The sequence below is a fragment of the Orycteropus afer genome, unplaced genomic scaffold (genome assembly GCF_000298275.1).
Source record: "Orycteropus afer afer isolate SDZICR_OR568_19922 unplaced genomic scaffold, OryAfe1.0 scaffold00131, whole genome shotgun sequence".
Lineage (NCBI taxonomy): Eukaryota > Metazoa > Chordata > Mammalia > Tubulidentata > Orycteropodidae > Orycteropus > Orycteropus afer.
The window spans coordinates 6,881,837-6,905,045 of record NW_006921718.1 but is presented as its reverse complement, the minus strand read 5'-3'; the positions used below and the strand labels follow the sequence as shown (position 1 = coordinate 6,905,045).

Genomic DNA, 23,209 nt, shown 5'->3' with positions numbered 1-23,209 from the left:
ACTCTCTCTCAAGTGGTTAGAGTTCTGATGCTATGATTGGCTAGTTTGACCACCCTGCCGGGCTCAAAAGGAGGCCTCCTAGAGGCAGAACGCTCTCTGACTGCTGGTTGAGGAAGACGTGCTGCTGAAAGAGACACAGGCTCCTGAGACACGCGTTGCTCCTGAGACACGCGTTGCTGGGAAAGAGACACAAGACACATGCATTGCTGAGTGAGACACCAAGGGACACACACTGCTGGAAAAGAGACTGTAAGAGACTGTTGGCTGAGGGACAGTGGGCTGGGAGAGAGACTGAGCGTTCTTCCTGAAGTTGAATTGTAGTCTGGTGCTTCCCTAATAAACCCCATAATCTGTGAGTTGTGTGTGGCCACTGCAGCGAATTATCGAACCCAGAAGAGAGGTGGTGGGTGTTTTGGGAGGAACGGTTGGTGAAAGGGCTGGAGGGAGGCAGCATGTCTGGCCTTGCAGTAATAGGTCTTGGGTTACTGCTGGTAAACCTGTCTTCCTCTTGTGGGATTAGAGGAGGTCAGAACATGTGGCCTTCTTGTCCTTTTTGCAAGGGGTCACTATGAGTCGGGGCCGACTCAACAGCATATAACAACAACAAATTTCTCATGCATATGACATGAGTGAAAATAATCTGGCTTGGGTAATATATACCTTAGTCATCAAAGTGGTATCTTTGCTTTTTAAAACATTAAAGAGGACTTTTGCAACAGATATGCCCAATGTATAATACATTGTTTTGCTTCTATGGACATTGATTGTTGATCCAAGCAGAATGAAATTATTGATAATTTCAACTCTATGGATATGATTGCCTCCCAAGTTTACCTCTCTAGCCAGACTTCTCTTTTCTAAGCCCCAGGCTCATATAACTAACTATGCATATGTCTAAAATTGAATTCATGATGTTCACTTGTCCTAATTTTATCTTCCTCCAAAGAACTTAATCTCAGGAAATTATATTACTATATTTATGTCAGAAACTTGAGCCTCATATTTCTTTTCCCTTTCACCCTACAATCAATGTATCAACAAATTTAGCAATTCTTCCTCCAAATTTCAATCAAATTCATCTACTTTTTCCACTTCCATTACTATCAACTCAGAGCAAGCTACTGTAATCTCCTTTCTGACCACCATAATTCTCACCCTGTAGAGTACATTCTCCACTGTGAAGCAAGAATAAAACTTTAGAAGTGTAAATCTGATTATTCTCCTGTGGAATAACTTCTAACAGTTTCATATTGTTCACAGAATAAAGTATCCACAGGTTTAACATATTTAGAAAGTCCTGTGTGACCTGGATATTGCCTACTCTCATCTTGTGCCACTCTCCTCTGTTCCCTCTTCTTTTTCAGCCTTTAAGCACAGTGACTAATCAAAACTTTAAATGCATCACGCTCTTTCCTGTCTCAAGGTCTTCCATATATTTTTCCCTTTTCCAAAAATCAATGCTCTCTAGTTTACTATCATGCCCTTTTCCAAACTTTATTCTGCAGTTCACAGTGTAAATATCATTTTTTCAGGGAAGTCTTTCTCAATGCCTAAATTATGATAGGCCCCTGCAGCATATTCTCTTGCACCCTATACCTTTTTCTAAGACTTTATTTGTAAATAATTATTGCTGTCCACACTCCACTGTAAATTTATTAAGATGGAGGCTTGGTCTTGTCTCATTCATAAATATATTCCCAGTACTTTGCATGATGCCTGACATATAGCAGGTACTCATAAATATTTGTTGAATGAATAAATTAACAACTGTAATGGTAACAATTCTCAGAAGTTATTACTCAAGATTTAGGAAAAAAAATTTTGTGTGAGAAAGACTAAAAGTTTGACACATCCTCACCAAGAAATAAACAATTCATCAAAATATTTCTTAAGGGTAAAAACGAAAATCCATGAATAAAAATAATAGTCATAAAATGACAAGTAAAGCTGAAAATCTAGACTTCACAATCCAGGAAACATATTTTTTGTTTTGATCTGTACAACACCACAAACAACACACACTGCTGTCGAGTAGGACCCGACTCATAGCGACACCTCCCTGGGTTTCCAAGGAGGTATCACTACGGAAGTAGATTACCCAACCTTCCTTCCGAGGAGTGGCTGGTGGGTTTCAACCGCCAGCCTTCTGGTTATCAGTCAAATGCCTTAGCACTATGCCACCAGAGGCAAATTTGAGGGTTTTCTAAATAAATCAACAAATGAAGTAGCTTTATACTTACACAAAGGCTAGGAACAAGACTAGATAGATTGACATGTCGTGGTGCAAACATGTGAAGCTGCTGAAGGCATGATATGGCAGCTGCCTGAACGAGAGAATCTGAATGGTCCTGGGTTATTGCACAACCCACTAAACAAGAGGAACGGATTGTAGAAATTGTTGCACCATTCCCTAGCAGCAAAATAAAAGAAAATATAAAATATAATTATTTAATTCATATTACCAAAAATATTCCTAGAAAACAATTATCTCCTAAAATACTCCTCCTTCCAGCTATTATTCAGATAGTTTCAAAAGCAAAAAGTCTGCAGAGTCCATAGAAATGATTTCAAAATACAACTGTGTTTAGATGTCAATAATGCATCATTCTTAGATTTAACTAGGTTCACATTTATTTTTTTAAATTCACAGTTTTATTTGAAAAAGTCAGATGATTCCTTAGTCTCTGGGTCTGTGTGCAAGCAAAATTATCCTACTAGTACATAACAACTTCAAATTATCTTTTTCTAATAACATTAGTGGCAATTTTTACAGAGATAATTAGAGAAAATAAATTATAATATTCTATACTCTCTATACAGGAGCTCTGGTGGCGTAGTGCCTAAGGCATATGACTGCCAACCAGAAGGTGGCGGTTTAAACCCACCAGCCACTCCTCGGAAGGAAGACTGGGCAATCTATTTCCATAGAGATACTGCCTCGGAAACTCAAGGAAGAGTCACTATGAGTCAGAACCAACTCAACAGCAGTGAGTTTAATACTCTTCTATATAATAATTAAATTACTAAATAGAAATTACTTTAAAATTTTATCAAAGGAAATAAATTTTACATGCATATAAAGACCAAACAAAGAAAATCACAAAGTCACATAGAAGTTACACTATAGTTTTGAAATATGCATTGTCTCACACTCATTACTTCAAAAAGCATTCGGTAAACACTCCTGCTTAACCAATGGTGCATGATTATTCTCTCTATATCGCTGTGACATTCACAGAAAGGAAAAAATGTTCTCACTTTATCAAAGAGAACTCTGAGAAAGAAATATGTCTAAATCATATATTTTTCAATTCCCAGCATTCTTCCTTTAGACATTTTATCTCTGCCTTTTTTTAAAAAAAAAATATCAGTCCAAATGGAAGCAACAAAGCTTAATGGTTAAGAATATAGTCAGTAGAAATTAATCTGTGCTTGATCTTTGGCCTCAACCTCTCATTGGGTAAATACGGCCTTGGAAAAGTTTAACTTCTTTTAGCCTCAATATTATACATATCTCTGTATTGTTGACAATTATTTAAATGAGACCACATATATGAAAGTTTGACTCATTTAAAGCATGTAATAAATAATAGGCAGAAAAGAAGACAACCCTGAAGGTGGTTTACATACTCAGAATAAATTCAGAATAACTTGTTTACTTTACCATTAACAAAATTATTTCAGTGGAACTGAGTGGTAAGAATATGTATTTCAGAATCATACATGTGTCACATTAGTCACGTAACTCTAGGCAAGTTACTTATTTTCTTTGAGCTTGTTTCCTCACAGAAAAACTACATATTATCATCTACCTTACGGCAGTGATTTTTCAGACCATATTCCTAATTCTTAGAGTTTAAAAAAAAGTAAAAGTCCAGAAAGACAAATGGATGGCATTTCAGGCCAAAGGAACTCCATCTTTATCTTTGTTTTCACTGAAGCTCCAAGTAAAATTTCATTTAGAAATATTTTCTCTGTATATATCATAGAGTTATTACGGCAGGTATAAAAAGCAAAGTGCCAGGACTTCAGTATATTTCAAGCATTCGATATTGTAACTATTATTATTACAAAATTTTTTTAAGCAACATGATGGTGATATTTAGGAAATTGAGAGATAGTAATTAACCATCTAGTTGCTTTAATTTAAAATGCACTTACTTACCTTGTAGTTCAGGGCCAACAGTAGTAATTATAGCCCCCAAGCATCTACCCAAACACTGATGAACTTCTGTATGTGAAGGTGGAACTGTCAACAACAAGGTAAGAACTAGAGATAACGTTGGTTCCACATATCCACGATACATTGGGCCACTAGAATCCACTATCAAAGCAAGTGAATGAAGAGACCAAGTCTGGAATAAAATGTAAATTTATTTTAGCCTTAAGGAATAATTAGCATATACTGAATTGACTTTCTAAAATTAAAATTTAGTAAATACCAACATCTTAGTTTTTAATCAGTTACCTAGAACTACCTCAAAATGTATTTCTTAAGAAATAATAGGTTATCACATGAGTTACCCAGAATCAGTAACTAAACAACTGGTATATAAATGCTATGTTTAAAGCTTCTCTGCAGCATGGTTTTGAGTGTCAAAAATAAAATTTCAATAATGAATTTCATTCCTCTCATTATAATATTCATGTATTTCATGCTTCCGAAAGACAATGACTTATGTAATAAGCTTTTGATTTAGTGGACGTGGACGCTTATGGAAATCAAGAATGTCTTTATTGCCCATACTGCTGGTGTTTTGTTAACAAACTAGTCTGAGATAAAACGATGACCATAACAATATTCTGTACTCCCATTTCCTATTTACACAAGACCTTTTAAAGTGCATATAACCATCTCAGGCCCCTACTTATGCTTACTAAGCACAAAGTAATGTTACTGGTTAATTAAACCAGTAATTCAACCAAAACTGATTCTACAGCAATATAGTGGTTAAGGCACTTGACTGCTAACCAGAAGGCTGGCGGTTCAAACCCACCAGCCACTCCTCGGAAGGAAGGTTGGGCAATCTACTTCTGTAGTGATATTGCCTGGGAAACCCAAGGAGGAGTCGCTATGAGTCGGGGCAGAGTTGACAGCACATAACAACAACAACATACTTTCTTTGAGGTCTGAGGAAACTAAAAGACCTTTAAGATGCTCACATTCAGCTGCAGTATAACCTAGCTTCTATTTTTGTTGTTGGTAGCTTTAATGGGTAGCTGCACTATTGTCATGAGGGCAAACAAATCTCAAGTTCTCCAATTCTCCAAGATAAGGGGGAAAAAATCCTACTTCAACATCTACTACCTGTCAATCAACCTCAGTCCTCCTGAACTCAGCAACGTGACTTGGACAGCTCTGTACAGAAACCACCACCGAATTAGCCACTACAATACACTACTGAATAAAACCACTATAAGAATTAGCAAAAAATAATAGCATTATAGCATGTTGAAGGAAGAAGACCAGAATACACACTCTGAAGAAAAAACTAATGGAAGAAACGAAAAAGGACTTTAATAAAACTATAATAAGAATTTTTAAGGCAAATCAATTAAAATATAAAAATCAAAGAAAATTCTAGAAATATTAAAGAAAACAGGATTTATGATACTAAAAATTCAGTGGAAAACTGAAAAAATCAATATTGTAGTTATTCAAAATCAAATCATTATCTTGAAGGTTGGATGGAAGAAATATTGTATACCATAAATACAAAAAATAAAAATAATGAAAAAAAAAGGAGAGATCTAGTATATGAATAATAAGAGATCCAAAAGAAAAAAATACAGGTGGGTATTTTACACAGAATTTGATGAAATTTCTAAGCTTCAAGGATAGAGTGAAAATTCTCGCATACAGTGAGAACAAAATATCAGGTTATATAACTACATTCCTATTTCAGATAAAATTTTTCACAAGATCACTGAAAAGATGGAGAATTAAGATAGCTATAATGTGGGCAAAGGACACGAAAAGACACTTCACCAGAGAAGATATTCAGGCAGCCAACAAATACATGAAGAGATGCTCATGATCATTTTGAATGATCAAAACAAAAAAAAAGGTAAACAAATGCTGGCCATGGTGTGAGGAGATCAGAACTCTCATATACTGCTGCTGATATACTTTTGTGAGTCCGTTACTTTGACTATTGGTTTATATTTTAACATTTTATTTCCTAAGAAATATATCTGAAAGATTTTTTTAAGTAATTGATTAAAAATTTGGATGTTAGTATTTATTAAAATTTACTTTTATAAAATATCAAGCAGCCATTAACTTCTCATGTGCAACATCAGAAGACAGAAAACAGGGAAATTTTCTTAAATATTGACAGAAACAGACTACATGCCAGGAATAGTATAACCAACTAAAATATTCAAACTTGAGGGTGAAATAAAGCCATTTGCAAATATGCAAGAATTTTAGAAACATATCACTCCACGATCCTTCCTAAGAAAGTCATTACTGGATAAAGTTCTTCTTAAAAAACAAAAACAAAAACAACAAAAAAACACATTCCCATCGAGTCATATCCGACTCACAGTGACTCCTCCATGGGTTTCCGAGGTGGTATCACTACGGAAGTAGATTGCCCAACCTTCCTTCCAAGGAGTGGCTGGTGGATCTGAACCGCCAGCCTTCTGGTTAGCAGTCAAGTGCTTTAGGTACTATGCCACCAGAGCTCCTTCTATAAAACTAAAAATAAAATTAGAATAAACATCTCAATATAGGAGTTCAGGGTATTGAAAAAACACTGTTGAACGATAAATCTCTAGTAATTAAAGTTAAACTGTTCTTGTGGTTTTTGCATGGCATTGAGTTGAATTTCAACTCATGGTGACCTCATATAGTCAGAGTTGAACTGCCTCACAGGGTTTGCTAGGGTATAATCTATACAAGAGCAGATGACCAGGTCTTTCTCTTAGGGAGTCACTATGGGAGTTCAGACTGCCCATCTTTCAGTTAGTACCACCAGGGCTCCTACAGGTAAATAATCTGTCACTATTGAGTCAATTTAGACTTACAGTGACACTATAGAGAAAGAAGAACTTCCCCATAGGGATTCAAGGCTGTAAATCTTTATAGAAGTGACTGTCACATCTTTTTCCTGAGGAGCAGTTGCTGGGTATAAACCAACAACTTTTCAGTTAGTTGCTGAGCCCGTAACCACGGTGCCACCAGGGCTCCTCATGGTGTATACCAGCAGATAATAATGTGAATGTGAAGTACAATTTTAAAGTAAGGATTCTTTAAAAATAAAGGAGATATTTGCTGTGGTTGTTAGGTGCTGTGGTGTTTGTTCTGATTCATAGCAACCCTATGTACAGAACAAAACACTGCCCAGTCCTGCGCCATCCTAACAATTGTTGCTTTGTTTAAATTCTTTGTTGCAGCCACTGGCTCAATCAGCCTGTTAAGGTTCTTCTTTTTTGCTGACCCTTTACTTTACCAAGCATAATGTCAATTCGAGGTACTGGTCCTCCTGATAACATGTCCAAAGTATATGACACAAAGTCTTGTCATCCTCAATTCTAAGGAAGATCTTCTTCCCAGACAGACTTGTTAGTTCTTTTGGCAGTCCAAAGTGTATTAAATATTTTTCACCAACACCATAATGCAAAGGCATCAATTCTTCTTTGGTCTTCCTTATTCATTGTCTAGCATTCACATGCATGTGAGGCTACTGAAAATAGCCATGGCTTGAGTCAGGCGCACCTCAGTCAATGAAATAATAAGTTTGCTTTTTAACAGTTTAAAGAGGTCTTTGCAGCAGATTTGTCCAGGATAATACATCATTTGATCACCTGACTGCTGCTTCCATGGACATTGATTATGGATCCAAGTAAAATGAAATCCTTAACAAATTCAATCTTTTTTCTATTCATCCCAATGTTACTTATTGGCCCAGTTATAAGGATTTCTGTTTCCTTTTTGTTGAGGTGTAATCCATACGGAAGGCTGTAGTCTTTGATCTTCATCAGCAAGTGCTTCAAATCCCCTTCACTTTCAGTAAGCAATGTTGTGTCATTTAAATAACACAGGTCTAAAGTATTCCTCCAATCCTGATGCTATGTCCTTCTTCATATAGCCCAGCTTCTCAGATAATTTGCTCAGCATACGGATTGAATAAGTGTGGTGAAAAGACACAACCCTGACATTAACCTTTCCTCGTTTTAAATCACACATTGTCACCCTGCTGTAGTGAAACAACTGCCTCTTGGTCTATGGACAGATTTGCATAAGCATAAGTAAGTGTTTGAGAACTGCCATTCATCACAAAGTTATCCATAATTTGTTATAATCCATACACTTCAATGCCGTTGCATAATCAATAAAACACAGGTAAACATCCTTCTTGTATTTTCTCCTTTCAGCCAAGATTCATATGACATCAGCAATGATATCCCTATTTCTACATCCTCTTCTGAAGCTGGCTTGAATTACTGGCAATTCCTTTACCATTTACTGCTGCAACTATTTCTGAATTATCTTCAGCAAATTTTTACTACATGTGAAATTAATGATATTTTATATTTTAAATTAGATACTTTCTATATTCTGTTGGAACTTTCTTTAGAATTGGCACTAATATGGATCTCTTCCAGTCAGTTGGCCAGGTACCTGTCTTTCAAATTTCTTGGCACAAGCAACTAAGCACATCCAGCACTGTATCTGTTCGTTGAAACATCTCAATTGGTATTCTGACAGTTCTGAAGCATGTTTTCCGTCAGTGCCGGCAGTGCAGCTTGCATTTCCTTTCATCATCATCAGTTCTTCATCATAAGCTGGACATTTGTTTAGAAGTATATTGTCCAGTCCTTCTTCCTAGTCTTAGTTTGGAAGCACCCCTGAAACCTGTCCACCACAGGTGAATGTACTGGTATTTGAAATACTGTTGGAATAGCTTCCAGCATCACAGCAACACACAAGCAACTGCACTACAACAAACTGGCAGACAAATGGTGGGAAGAGGTATCAGAGGAAACTTAATCACACTTGTACTCTTCTTGTGTAGATATAAAATGGAATAGTAGCTTTGAGGCAATGTAATTGATCCAAATTATAGTAAAATATCCTACCATTTAAAAAGTATGTAAACTGTCATTTAGGGAAGTTTGGTTTTAAGAAATCAAAGCATGATGTCTGAGAAAAAGATGAACACAATGGGAGAAAGACTCTGACACAAGGCAAGAAAATATGACTTCTTAAGGACAATCATTTTAAAACTGTATTCTTTTTCTTTATACTAGTACGAAAGAAGTATAAAAAAGGAGCATAGCCCCTCTTATGGAACTGGATTGCTGTTTTTAACCCTTTTGAAAATTATATGTTTTCCAGAGCTTGAAAACTTTACTAAGAAGTCAAGGCAAACTAAGCATATATACTAGAAGCTTCTGATGGATTTAGTGTCTTTATCTAATCACAAAGGAACTCATTCATTAATAAGCTAATAGCAAGCAAAAATGGCAATTACTCACTACCCGTCTGTAAGTCTGTCCTACTATTGTGGCTTGTGTGTTGCTATGATGTTGTATTTTAAATACTAGCATTAAAAAAAAAAAAAAAAACAACCTCAGTGCCATCAAGTCAAATCTGACTCATAGTAACTGTTCCTTGGGTTTCCAAGGCCATATTTCTATGGAAGTAGATTGCCCAGTCCTCCTTCCAAGGAGTAGCTGGTGGATTTGAACCGCCAGCTTTCTGGTTAGCAGTCAAATGCCTTAGGCACTATGCCACTTGCATGAGTATTTTAAATAGCAGCAGGGTTACCCATGTTGGATAGGTTTCAGAAGAGCTTCCAGACTAAGACAGACTAGGAAGAAAGGACAGGTAATCATGGCAACCCCATTTCCACAAATCAGCCAATGAAAATTTTATGGATCACAAGAGAATACTGTCCCATAAAGTGCTGGAAGATGAGCCTTTCAGGTCACAAGGCACTTAAAATACACAGTAGCCACAACAATGGACCAAAAAATACCAGTGTGAAGATGAGACAGGACCAGGCAACATTTCATTTTGTTGTATATAGAGTTGCCATGAGTCAGAAGTGGCTCAACAGCAACCAACAACAATAGCGATTAAATTTGCCTCTTCTCCCAACCTGTGAGTCCCAATATGAAACTGGCAAGTTGAATGCTATTGCCTGCATATGTTCTTAAGATTTTTAGGTTCATCAACATGAAGTGGCAAATCAAGAGTGTACAGTACTTTCACACATGTGAAGAATTAGAACTCCAATGTAGTTAAATCTATTTGTATATAAAATGTTTAAGGAGAAACAAAACAAAGCAAAAAAAAAAAAAAAAAAATTGAAGTGTGTACTTGAAGATTCAATGACCCATCCCCTGGGTTAGGGTATCAGTGGAAGAAGAGATAAGAGAAAGGTGGTTATTAAAGGAAACACTATCAATTTAACAAATGTAAGGAAATGCAAAAAGGAAAAAAAAAGAGAAAGCAAGCACAGGATAACAAATAATTTTTTAAAATATGTTTAAAGAAAAGTATGTGAATAGGTTAAATTCTCAAAATAAAAAAATTAGGTTAAACACCAAAATCCTATTTTATGCTACCACAAATTTTTAAATGACTAAGATCTTAATGTATTTTTCCTAACAAAGTATCAGAATTATTACCATTTTATAGATCAAATAAATTCCTAAAATATTATTTAAAAATTTCAGAATCAAAAAAATGAATCATATTATACCTGGACTTCAGGAGATGTCCCATCTTGTGCTAGAGCCAATAAAATGCTGACACTAGTCTTCAGGTGTTGTCCTGAGCCTATACCACCAACATAACGATGCAAACAACCAAGAGCCAATGAATGACCAGTTCTAGACACAACATCTCGAGCTGATTTCAACCTGAAAAAAAGTTTATGCTTTCAAGGACCAATTTTTCTATTTCTCTGTGGCAACTCAACTCAATAGCAAGCTTATGAGTTACAAAATAAAATGGATTTATTCTAGAAATAGGAAAGATTATAATCATGATTACTGCTTTCCAACCATTCTCCAGACCCTGACAAGAGAAGATATTCAATTTAATATGGCTAGTTAAAGTCATACATTTCACTGAATAAAACCTACTTTAATTTTAGAGAGAATTTAAAGTGGAACCATAACTTTTCAATTTTTATTTTAATTATTCCTTAAAAATCCAAGAGCTATTTAAAACTTAATGTTATAATTTTAAAACAAAGAGTAACAACTTTTATAAATTTTTGAAAGTAAAAAAAAAAGTGATTTATATTCACATAATGACCATAAAGAAAAAAACTGTTAAAAACTACCTTTAAAATATTTTTAACTTATGCTTAAAAAGTGCAGGTGTGAGCCTCCTTTCATTTTCAGAAGAAAGACTGGGCAATCCACTTCCATAGTGATACCACCTCAGAAACCCAAGGAGGGGTCATTGTAAGTTGGGTCCAACTCGACAGCAGTGAGTTTGGTTCTGGTTTATGCTTAAGAAATTCCTTAAAATTATGAATTGAACTTCTTTAAAAGGGCCAGTCCTTTTTTTTGTGAAATATATTTTTAATGATTTAAAAAGTATAAAAGAGGAAATATTGTATAGTTTAGAATAAGTTCCATTGAGATGTATTTATATACAACAAAATTCATCAATTTTAAATTTAATGAATTTTGATAAACATATATAATATGTTACCACCTCATAATTACAACATAGAACAGGACTCACCAATATTAATATTAATGCAAGCCATATATGTGATTTTAAAATATCTAGCTGCTACTTTTAAAAAAGGGAAAATAGAAACAGATAAATTAATTTTAGTAAATTCTGTTTAACTCACTCTATGTAATCAATATAAAAAATTATTAATGACATATTCTATATATGTATTTTTTGAATTTATATTCAAAATTCAATGTGTATTTTATACTGACAGAACATTTCAATTTGAGGAAAACATATTTCATCTGGTCAACAGCCACATATGGCTAGTGGCTACCACACTGGCAGCAGAGATATAAGACATTTCCATCATCCAAACAATTCCTTCACTCTTATGCCTCTCCTCAACTCCCTGGCAACCACGGATCTATCCTTTATCACTATAGTGCTACCTTTCACCTACCAAAAAAAAACAAACCCACTGCCATCAAGTTGATTCTGACTCACAGTGACCCCCACTGGGTTTCTGAGGAGGTAAATCTTTGGAAGTAGACTGCCCAGTCTTCTTTCTGTGGAGCTGCTAGCAGGTTTGAACCACCAACCTTCTGGTTAGCAGTCAAATGCCTTAGGTACTAAGCTACGAGAGCTCCTTACCTTTTACAAAGTTACATACAAATGGAATCAGACAGTACAAAGTCTTTTTGTGTCTGGATTCTTTCACTTAATGTACTGCTTTTGAGATTTATTCAATTTATTGTAACAGTTTGTTGTTGTTATACTTTCTTAATAGCTGAATGGTACTCCATTTGGGATATACCACAATTTATTTATTTATTTATTTATTTATTTATTCACGTGCCAATGAATCCAAAGAAATTTGAATTTTTTCCAGTTTTTACTTATCATATATAAATCTTACACAAAAATTCAGGTACTAATTGTTGTATGCATTATGTTTTCATTTCTTTTGGGTAAATATCTATGGATGGAATTGTGGGTCATATGGTAGGTGTATAGATAAGAAAACTGCCAAACTTTTCCAAAGTGGCTATACCATTTTATGTACCCAGTAGAAATGTTTAAGAGTTCCAGTTACTCCACATCCTTACCACCACTTGGTATTTTAATTCTTTTTTTTTTTTTTAAGAGTTTGTTTTACATTCAACATTACATGTACATTTAGTTTCACTCCCCATTTACCATGCCAAACCTAACCCAGTCTCCTCCCCTCCCTGCCCAGTAACCTTCCCCATAGTTATGCACTCCTGTGTGTCCTGCATTTCCTCAGTATGAATGTTGCCCCTCTGGTGCCCCGTGGTCTATTGTTCTAAGGGATGTATTACCACAGAGTATGTGGGTGCGTTATCCTTGATTGAGTGGTCTGCATGTACATCTTGTTAAGTATTGGGCTGAGAGCCAGCCCCTAGGAATGAGTTTTATTCCAGGTGCAGAATGTATTCCAGGGCCATAGTATTGAGGGTCTCATCAGACTCCACCTGACCAGTAATTCTGGTCATTATTGAGTGTTTGGATTTTTTTCCATATTTTTCCTCCCACTCTATCCAGGATCTCTTGATTTGATCCTTTCCTGAGCAGCTGGCATTGGTAGCTGGGCACCATCTAGTTCTTCTGGTCTCGAAGGCCATCATGTCCTAGGGCTGATTACTTCCAGATGTCCTTATTTTTTTGCACTCTTCTTCACTTCCAATGCTAGGAGATTATTAGCTGCATCTTAGATGGCTGCTTGATAGCTTTTAAGGCCCCAGTCACTACTCACCAGTATAGGATGTGAAATAAGGCTTTTATGTATTTTGTTATGCCAACTGAGTCTGGTGTCCCCCAGTACTATGGTCCTGAGATGGCATATCTATTGGATCTCTCTCCCATAGTGTCTGGGTATCTGTGAGAGATTACTCTGTGTCTGTCTTCTTTTGTTTCTGTAAGGATTGCAGGTATTTTGTATTACTGGTGTCTGGCGGCCAGCAAACACATGAGAAATTGTTTGTGATCATTAGTCATTAGAGAGATGCAAATCAAAACAATGATGAGATATAATCTCACTCCAGCAATAATAGCAAAGTTCAACAGGTCAGAAAATAACAAATGCTGGAAAGGTTGTGGAGATATTGGAACTCTTGTGTACTGCTGGTGGGATTGTAAAATGGTACAACCATTGTGGCACACGGTATGGCGTTTCCTTAAAAAACTGAAAATAGAATTATCATTTGACCCAGCAATTCCATTGCCAGGAATATATCCTAAAGAGGTGAGAGATAACACACAAACAGACATATGTACATCTTTGTTCATCGCACCACAATTCACTATAGCAAAGAGATTGAAACAACCTAAATGCCCATCAACAGATGAGTGGATAACCAAATTATGGTACATGCACACAATGGAATACTATGCTATACTGAAGAACAAGGAGGGATATACAAATCATCTCACAACATGGATGAACCTAGAGGACATTATGCTGAGTTAAATAAATCAATTGAAAAAAGACAAGTACTGTATGAGCCCATTACTGTAAAACGATAAAGAAGGGTTTGCTTGGGAAAGGGAACTCACTTTGCAGATTATTGGAATGGGGAAGGAATGGGAGGGATTAATTTTGGGCTAGCTGGGGCCCACACACTGCCATGGGTAAGGGGAGGGTTATACGGAAAGAGTATGGGACCACCATGATAATATTAGGAAATGGAAGACACTGAATTATACACATAAGAGATACATGACAGATGCTAATACCAACCAATGTATCCACAATACTGCATTACCATTAACACTAAACACCAGGCTACAGATAAACACATAAATACCTTAGAGGATCAGATGGGGGTCAGTGAAGAGGAGTATATTCTAGACCAAGGACAGATTCATTCTTTTTTAAATGTGGCTATTCTAGTGACCATGCAGTGGTATCTCACTGTGCTTTACTTTGCATCTCTCCAATGACTAATGATGTGGAGCATCTATTCATGTGCTTCTCTGCATTACTGTAACTTCTTTGGTAAAGTGTGAGTCCTTGAGTGGTACAAAGGTTAAGTGTCGGGCTACTATGCAAAGGCTGGCAGTTTGAACCAGAGGTGCCTTGGAACAAAGGCCTGGCAATCTGCTTCTGAAAGGTCACAGCCATGAAAACCCTATGGAGAAGAACTCAACTCTGAAATACGTGACATCGCCATGAGTCAGAATCAACTCACAGCAACTGGTTTGGTTTTGTTGGTTGGCAAAATGTCCGTTCATATGTTTTCTTCTAGTTTAAATCGTGCATTTTCATTTTAACACTGTCATCCAAAAAACAAATTTTTTTAATTTTAATAAATTCAATTTATGAATTTTTTTAAAAGTCTATGATTTAGGATTTCTACATGCTAAGAAATCTTTACATAATCCACGATAACAATAGTTAGGTTTTGTTTTTTAATCCAATTTGACATGTCTGCCTTTTATTTAGAATGTTTAGATCCTTTACACTTAAAGCCAAAAAGCATGGTAACTAATAATCATACACTAATATAGCAACCATTGAAAGACAAAATACTACTAAAAACAAAGCACTTGAAATAACAAAGAAACTAAGAAAGCAACTTTGGTTCCATTTTTCAACACTCTATCATTAAAACACTTGATATGCCATTCAGGACTAGATTTCTGACAACCTCGTACAAGTAAAACAAAGTCGAGACCAAAATGACCAAAAAATCATCACCAAGACTCTAGATGCTCAATTTGCCTAGTGGGAATAAAGGAAAATTTCAAATGCTGTCGCAGAACAGATATTAAAAAATGTAGCAATAAATGAAATAAACTAAGTTTATCCTGAGCGATATGCTTGGATAAGTGATCTTCACCTCTTGAAGGCTCAGTTGCTTTAGCTGTAAAATGGACACTATTATTATACCTACGTAGCAGTCATTCTGAGGAATGAAGAAGATTGAGCCCAATCTGTATATTATAAAGATAAAAAACTGTTTTCATGTTGCTACTTCTCAAAAGATAACATTTTAGTAGACTAAAAACTAATGCCAATTCTCTCAGTGATAATCTGTTCAATAAAGTAAAAAATCCAATGCATAAAAAATGTTTCTTTGAAGTCTCAAAGAGGTTTTCAATTTAAATGGAAACAAATTCCAGCAAGGATTTTTATTTTTCTCCTAAGCTGGGTCTTAAGAAATTGAACCTACTTACAGTACTGCATTGTCAGTGAAGGCCAACATGGATATATGGGTAGATAGATAGGTGGACAGGTTGAACTATTAGGTATGTCTATGCAGGGCACAGTGTGTGCCAAGACCATATATAGGGTTGGTAGACAATATTTCTACTGGTATGTTCTGTAAGAATTCCCAGATATACAGTACAGCTGACAAGGGACAGGTTGTAGTCACTTCTTGGCCACAGCCAGCTACCCAGAGGGAAAATAGTTGGACCTGTGGGCTCGAGACCATGGTCACAAGGGAAATAAAGCTCAACTGGCATAACATACTACACAAAAACATGGTTCCACATCCTACTGTGGCAAGTAGTCACTGGGATCTTAAAAGCTTTCAAACCATCTAGATGCAACAATGGGTCTCTCCTTGGCCAAACCAAAGAAGAATGAAGAAAACCAAAGATACATGGAAATAATTAGTCCAAGAAACTGGTACACCATGCCATCCTCAGCCTATATAACTATGACACCAGAAAAACTAGATGGTGCCCAGCTACATCTGTCAACCACTCAGAGGAAGATCTATATAGATCCTGGATAGAGAGGAGGAACAATGTGGAACAAAACTCAAAATCATTTGAAAAAAAAAGGGACCAGGTTTCCTGCTTTAATAGAGTCTGATAGAACCACTGAGACTACAGCCCCTAGCTGTTCTTCCAGTCTGGAATTGAACCCACTCCTGTGGATTCCAGCCAAACAAAAGACAGGCATATGAGGTGAACATCTACACTAGGTAGATATACTCCTTAGAGAGAGCAATCATGGGAGAATAGAAGGGTTATGTATGCACAGAGAGAAAGCTCAGGGGGCAGAAGTGCATGGAGGGAAGGACACAGGGAAGAGGTAACCATGGGGAGGAAGTGGGAAGGGAAATGTTGCATTGTCGTAAATTGTAGTAGATGTCATGAGACAAAGTGTATATGAACTGCTACATGGAAAGTGAATTTGCTTTGTAAACTTTCACCCAAATCACAATTTAAAAAAAAAGAAAAGAGACTTCCGGTAAAATGGAGGAATAGGCAGACAAGCAACACAGACCCTCTTCAACAACGAAAAGAAAAACCAATTGACAGAGATAAGGAAGACAATCCTGGAGCCCCGAACTTTGAAAGGAACTATACAGAAGTGGATTAGACACCAATTGATGGAAAAAACTGAATGAAAACAGTGAGTACAGACACGGTTGGAGCTGCAGACTGTCAGCTACTCTGACAGGACCAACAACTTGAATATTTCCAAGTGTGTTGGGACATGAGAATTGACCTAAAGATCAGCCCTGGTCACCAAGGGCTGCAGAAACAACTGCGCTGGTGGTCTATGACTATGAAGGGAAACAGCAAGGTGGGAGACAGCCTAAGGAGTTGACTTTCTGCTGTCCGGAGGGCACAGCCATTTTGATTGTTTACACATGACAGCCATTTTGGATATTTAAAGTGACCAAGGGTGCAGCCATTTTGAATGTTTTGCAAGTGGTGGCCATTTTGGATATTTAAAGTGACCAAGGGTGCAGCCATTTTGAATGTTTACAAGCGTTGGCCATTTTGGATATTTACAGTGACCAAGGGTGCAGCCATTTTGAATCTTTACAAGTAGCAACCATTTTGGATTTTAAAATGATAGCATTCTCATTTGGATTCCAGGGACCTCAGAATAGGCTCTGTTTGCCAAGGTCAGCAGAAACATACAAGATGCTGACAACAGGAAAGGAGACAGGTGGTGAGCGTATAAGTGCTGCCCACTAGCAAACAGGAGCACAGCACAGTACCCTGCTTGCATCGGTAACATACAAACAAAACAAAGAAAACGAAAATCACGGCCAAGTCACTCCAACATACAATCATCAATTAAATATAAACACAAAACGTCACAATGCCTCAGAGACAACAGAGCATCACAGTCCACACAAAGAAGCAAGATAAAGCAGGAAAAACAAGGGACCCAAAACACATATCCGAGGACGACGTAGCATTGGAACTCCCTGATAAGGATTTCAAAAGAATTATATTTAGGTATCTTCAACGAACTGAGAGACAGATCAAGGAAAACACAGAAAAAACCCTAGAACAATTTCAAAAGACAATACAAGAACAAAATGTCAAAATATATGAAAAATTAGAAATGATATAAAATCTACAAACAGGAATCCAGAAGATTAATAGTAAATTTTCAGAAATAGAAAAGACATTGAATGGGCAAAGGAGCAGAATTGAATCAATGGAAGACAGAATTTGGGGACTGAAGGCAAATACCTGAACATTTCTTTGTAAAGGGATCAATCAGAAAAAATGAAGAAAGCCTAAGGTTCATGTGGGATACCATCAAAAGGAATAATCTACCCGTAATAGGAATTCCAGAACAGGAAGAGAAAAATAAAACCACAGAGAAAATTGTCGAAGATTTGTTGGAAGAGAATTTTCCTGGTATGATTTTGATGAGAATATATCCATTCAGGAAGTCCAACGAATCCCCAACAGGACAGACCCCAAAAGAAAATCACCCAGACATATCATCATCAAACTTACCAAAACCAAAGACAAAGAAAGAATCTTGAGAGCAGTATGGGAAAAACAAAAAGTTACCTACAAAAGGCAACCAATAAGACTAAGCTCAGATTTCTCAGCAGAAAGCATGCAGGTGAGAAGACAATGGGATGGTATATATAAAATCCTGAAAGGGAAAAATTTCCAACCAAGAATTATGTACCCAATAAAACTGTCTCTCAAATATGATGGTGAAATTAGGACATTTCCAGATAAGCAGAAACTAAGGGAATTTGTTAAAACCAGACCAACCTTACAAAAGATGCTAAAGGGAACCCTTTGGACAGAGAAGCAACAACAGCTAACAACAACTGACCATTAACACACATGATGATATAACCCAGAAACCAACCCAGCCATGCAAGTATCCAAAGTAAATAAGCCTACAAGATTGTAAACAGGGAACAAGAGACATCAGTTGACAAATGAGGACAACTACAAACCAAAAAGAGGAAAAAAAACCGTGTCGTTACAGAACTTCTAGATGGTAAGGAAGTCAAGACAACTAACAGATAGTATGGACTATTCTAAACTTGGGAAGAAAACTATAAAATGATAAACCTCAAAGAAAAATGATAAACCTTCACATCAAAAAAGAGGACCAGTATAAATATTCAGCAAATGCTAAAACAACAGCAATGAAGGAAGCAATAACACAATTCATAAACAAAATGAATTCCGCATAGAAAATAACATGGAACAAAGAAACTGACACCACAAAAGAGCATATAATAAAAATGACAGGAACAAATTCATATTTCCCGATAATTACATATCTGGCAAGGAACTTATCTTCAAGATTTATAGTGGAAGAGTGGATGACCAAACTATGGTACATACACATAATGGAATGCTATGTAGCACTAAAGAATAATGCAGAGTCATAATATGGATGAACTTGGAGGTCATTATGCTGAGTGATATAGTCAATCACAGAAGGACAAATATAGTATTAGTTCGTTGTTGTTGAGGTCAAGGAAAGGTTTATATATGGAGGGAAACTTTCTTTGTTGGTTGCCAGGGGTGGGAAGGGAGGAAAGCGAACACTGAAAAAAAAAAAAAAATTGCATTGACCCATGTCACTTTAGTTTTGTGTATTTCACAGTACATAAATATTTCAATAAAATGCATTAAAAAAAAAGAAAAGAAATGAAGCTACTCTTCACTAACTTACAATGGTTTATAAGTAATTCCAAGTGAATTTCTGCCTCACTAGGATGATATAAAATTTGAATTTATAAATGTAGCTAACCAATCTGTATGTGTAGATGATTTTGGCTTTACATAGTCACACATTAATTATATCAGCAATAGATAATGCTGATGCAAGCAGTCTGAAATAATAAAGTTGCAGGAAACTGAAGATTTTTTGGAATACTATCAGATTTCATCAACTCTAAGATAACATAGATATAAACATACATCATTATTTTATACAGCAGTATAAAAATGCTGCCAATTTGGACATTTATAGATAATAAGACATGTCTCAATTTCAGATAGATTAAAAATTTGACAAAAAAATGGAAGATTAACTTAAAATCTATGTAATAATTAATTTCAGATCACAATCAATTACTTCAAAAAGCTAATGAAAATGAGCTCATAATACTTACAAACTGTTAAACAGACAGGTATAAATGAGTGAAATGTTCTGGTGTTTTACCAGAATAAAAACAAAAGAAATACTCCTAAAAGTACTAAAAATTCATTAAACCACTTATAATTATAAAAATTTACCATTCAATACCTTTCCAAAGAAACAAACACCTATTTTACCTATTATTAACAGAGCATAAATCACCAACTGGGTACTACAGACCAGTTTTTCATCAAAATCTTTAGCAATTGATTTCAGAATCATTAACAAATACTGGAAACGGCAAAGCTAATCTAGTGCTAGAAGAAAGCAAAAGTCACCCTGCAGATGATTGTTTAGGAGAGTTTTAACTCTCTCTTTCTGCTCATAATATTCTCAGTGATTTAAACTGGGGTATTATCCTATAACCAAATTATCATTCACATGTGAAGACAAAGAAAGCCATCCTTAGATCTACAAGAGTTCAGGAAACACTTTTTCTTCAGAAGTATAATGTTTAACTATTGCTTCCCACTTACTTTCTCCCTCATCAGTGATTACACTGTAGTTTGGTATAAGTAATATCCAAAATATATTGTAGTCAAGAATGATAATTTACATAATTCAAGTGTCAGTTTTTGACCAGCTTTGATTTTCAATTTCTGTACTTAAATAGTTAATAAACAATGAGACAGTCACTAATAACTATATCTTACTAGTTTTATCATACTTTTTACTAGCAGTTAGAAAAAGAGTGGCTTATTTCAAAAAGTGAATAATTAACAAAAAGAAGAACAGGTGCACGGAGAGGATAGAAAGCAGAGAAAAAGTATGATGGGGAAATTTGTAGGACGACTTCCAAGTACCTCCTAACTGAATACACATACCTGACAGAAGTCCTTATTAACATTCTTCTCAATTCCATCAAGTATCATTTAAGAGCTGAATTAGAAACTTTCCCCACACTAAAAGTAACTCAGATATTTGAGTTTAATCAATTAGTTAATTAAAATTTGACAGTACTATAAAAAAAGCACAAAATACCATCACACTTGCCACACCATGTAGAAAACTTATGGTCCAGCTAATAATTACTGTTTACCTAAGAGACATCATTGGCTATACAAGAAACTTACTTGTTGATAAAGAGACCCACTTACTTGTCAAAGCTGTATTGTGCCATTCTAGCAATAAAAGTTGCTTCCCCGACCACCTGAGCCATTCTTCCAAGAGCTTCCCCTGCTGCACATCGTAAGATGGGGTTTGGGTTGTCAAGAGCACCCATAACTAGTGTCAGAGCAGATTTACGAACCTCCTCAGGTCCTAAAGTACTTTTATTTTCAGCTAAGCCCTAAATTTATTAAAAAAAAAAAAAGACTATTTATAACTCATATTACATAAAAGAAGAAATGTGCTGCAATCTTCATAGATATACATATATTTTCATAAATTATTTTCTTTAGCCCATTTTCAATTGCATTTACTAGGCCTAGAATCAATGTTAAATTGATGATAATCATTTTTTCCTATACAAGATTCAGTACATAATACAGTGACAGTCCAATTGGCTCAAGACCCAATCACCTCTGGGAGTGTCTTATCCAAATACTTAAATTTGGTTTTCTCTTTACCTTTCCTAAATATAGTATTAAGTCTTAATTTATTTAACCAAGGCCTATATCTCTTTTCTCTGATATTTGTTAAAAATGATTTAAGATGTACTCATTTAAACAACTGTACCTGCTTTCATTTTATTTTAAAACAGTAATATCTTATAATCATCTCTAAATAAATAAATAAATACACAAACACAGCTATCAAGTTGATTCCAACTCACAGAGACCCCCACTGGGTTTCTGAGAGGGTAAATCTTTATGGAAGTAGATTGCCTCATCTTCCTTCTGCGAACAGCTGATGAGTTTGAACCATTAATCTCCTGGTTAGCAGTCAAATGCCTTAGGCACTGTGCCACCTGACCTCCTTTATAATAATCTAGCGCTGAGTAATTTATAAAAAGTATTCAAATACACCATGAGAAGCTACATAATACACTGTATGAACTCTGTGAGACAGGTAAATTATTTATTACTCCATTTCATACATGTGCAAACTGAGGCTGAAGAAAACCCCAAAGGAATCACATAAACAGAAATCTAGTGAGTACCTAGGATAGAACACAATCTCTAAATATAGTATTCTTTCAATTACAAAGAATAGCCACTCATGATTTATGGTCTTAATGATAAATGATATTTACGTCTTCAACTAATTAACCTTCAGCAGCATTATCAGAAGGAGCTCTGGTGGCACACTGGCTAAAGCACTCAGCTGCTAACCAAAAGACTGGCAGTCTGAACCCACTAGCCACTCTGTGAGGAGCTCTGGTAGCATAGTGTCTAAGGCACTTGACTGCTAACCAGAAGGCTGACGGTTCAAACCCACCAGCCACTCCTCGGAAAGAAGGTTGGGCAATCCTACTTCCGTAGTGATACTGCCTCGGAAACCCAAGGAGGAGTCGCTATGAGTCAGGGCTGACTCGACGGCATATAACAACAACAACAAGCCACTCTGTGGGAGAAAGATGAAGTAGTCTGCTTCTGTAAAGATTTACAGCCATGGAAACCCCCATAGGACAGTTCTACTTAGCCCTAAAGAGATGCTATGAATGAGAATCATCTCAATGGGAGTAGGTTTGGTTTTTTTTTTTTATTTTTTATTGTGATATGGGTGAAGATTTACAGAGCAAATTCACTTTCTATACAGCAGTTTACATATACTTTGTCTCACATGGTGGTTCAAACCCACCAGCCACTCCTCGGAAGGAAGGTTGGGCAATCCTACTTCCGTAGTGATAATGCCTCGGAAACCCAAGGAGGGGTCGCTATGAGTCGGGGCCGACTTGACGGCACATAATAACAACAACAACAACATGTCATTGACCACAGATTACCACAATTCAACAGCTCCCCTCCCACTTCCTCCCCATAGTTACCTCTTCCCAGTGTCCATCCCTCCATACACTCCTGCACCCTAAGCTGTCTCTCTGTCATAAGCAGTCCTTCTTTCTCCCATGATTGTTCTCTCCAAGGAGTGTATCTACTTAAGGTAAATGTTTAACTCATATGCCTATATTTTGTTTGGCTGGAAACCACCACAGGTGTGGGTTCAATTCCAGACCTGAAGGGCAGCTAGGGGCCATAGTCTCAGTGGTT

At 36.2% G+C, this 23,209-nt stretch overlaps 1 protein-coding gene across 1 annotated transcript in view; it reads right to left on the bottom strand.

The window, feature by feature from the left end:
- HEATR5B (HEAT repeat containing 5B) overlaps positions 1 to 23,209 on the bottom strand; it is a 170,687-nt gene that overhangs the window by 86,495 nt on the left and 60,983 nt on the right. Inside the window, exons 17-20 of the mRNA XM_007945073.2 lie at positions 21,158 to 21,348; positions 10,719 to 10,878; positions 4,166 to 4,355; positions 2,241 to 2,410 (exon numbers count right to left, since the gene is read on the bottom strand). Of these exons, the coding sequence (XP_007943264.1) occupies positions 2,241 to 2,410; positions 4,166 to 4,355; positions 10,719 to 10,878; positions 21,158 to 21,348 (711 nt within the window). The remainder of the gene's footprint in view (positions 1 to 2,240; positions 2,411 to 4,165; positions 4,356 to 10,718; positions 10,879 to 21,157; positions 21,349 to 23,209) is intronic.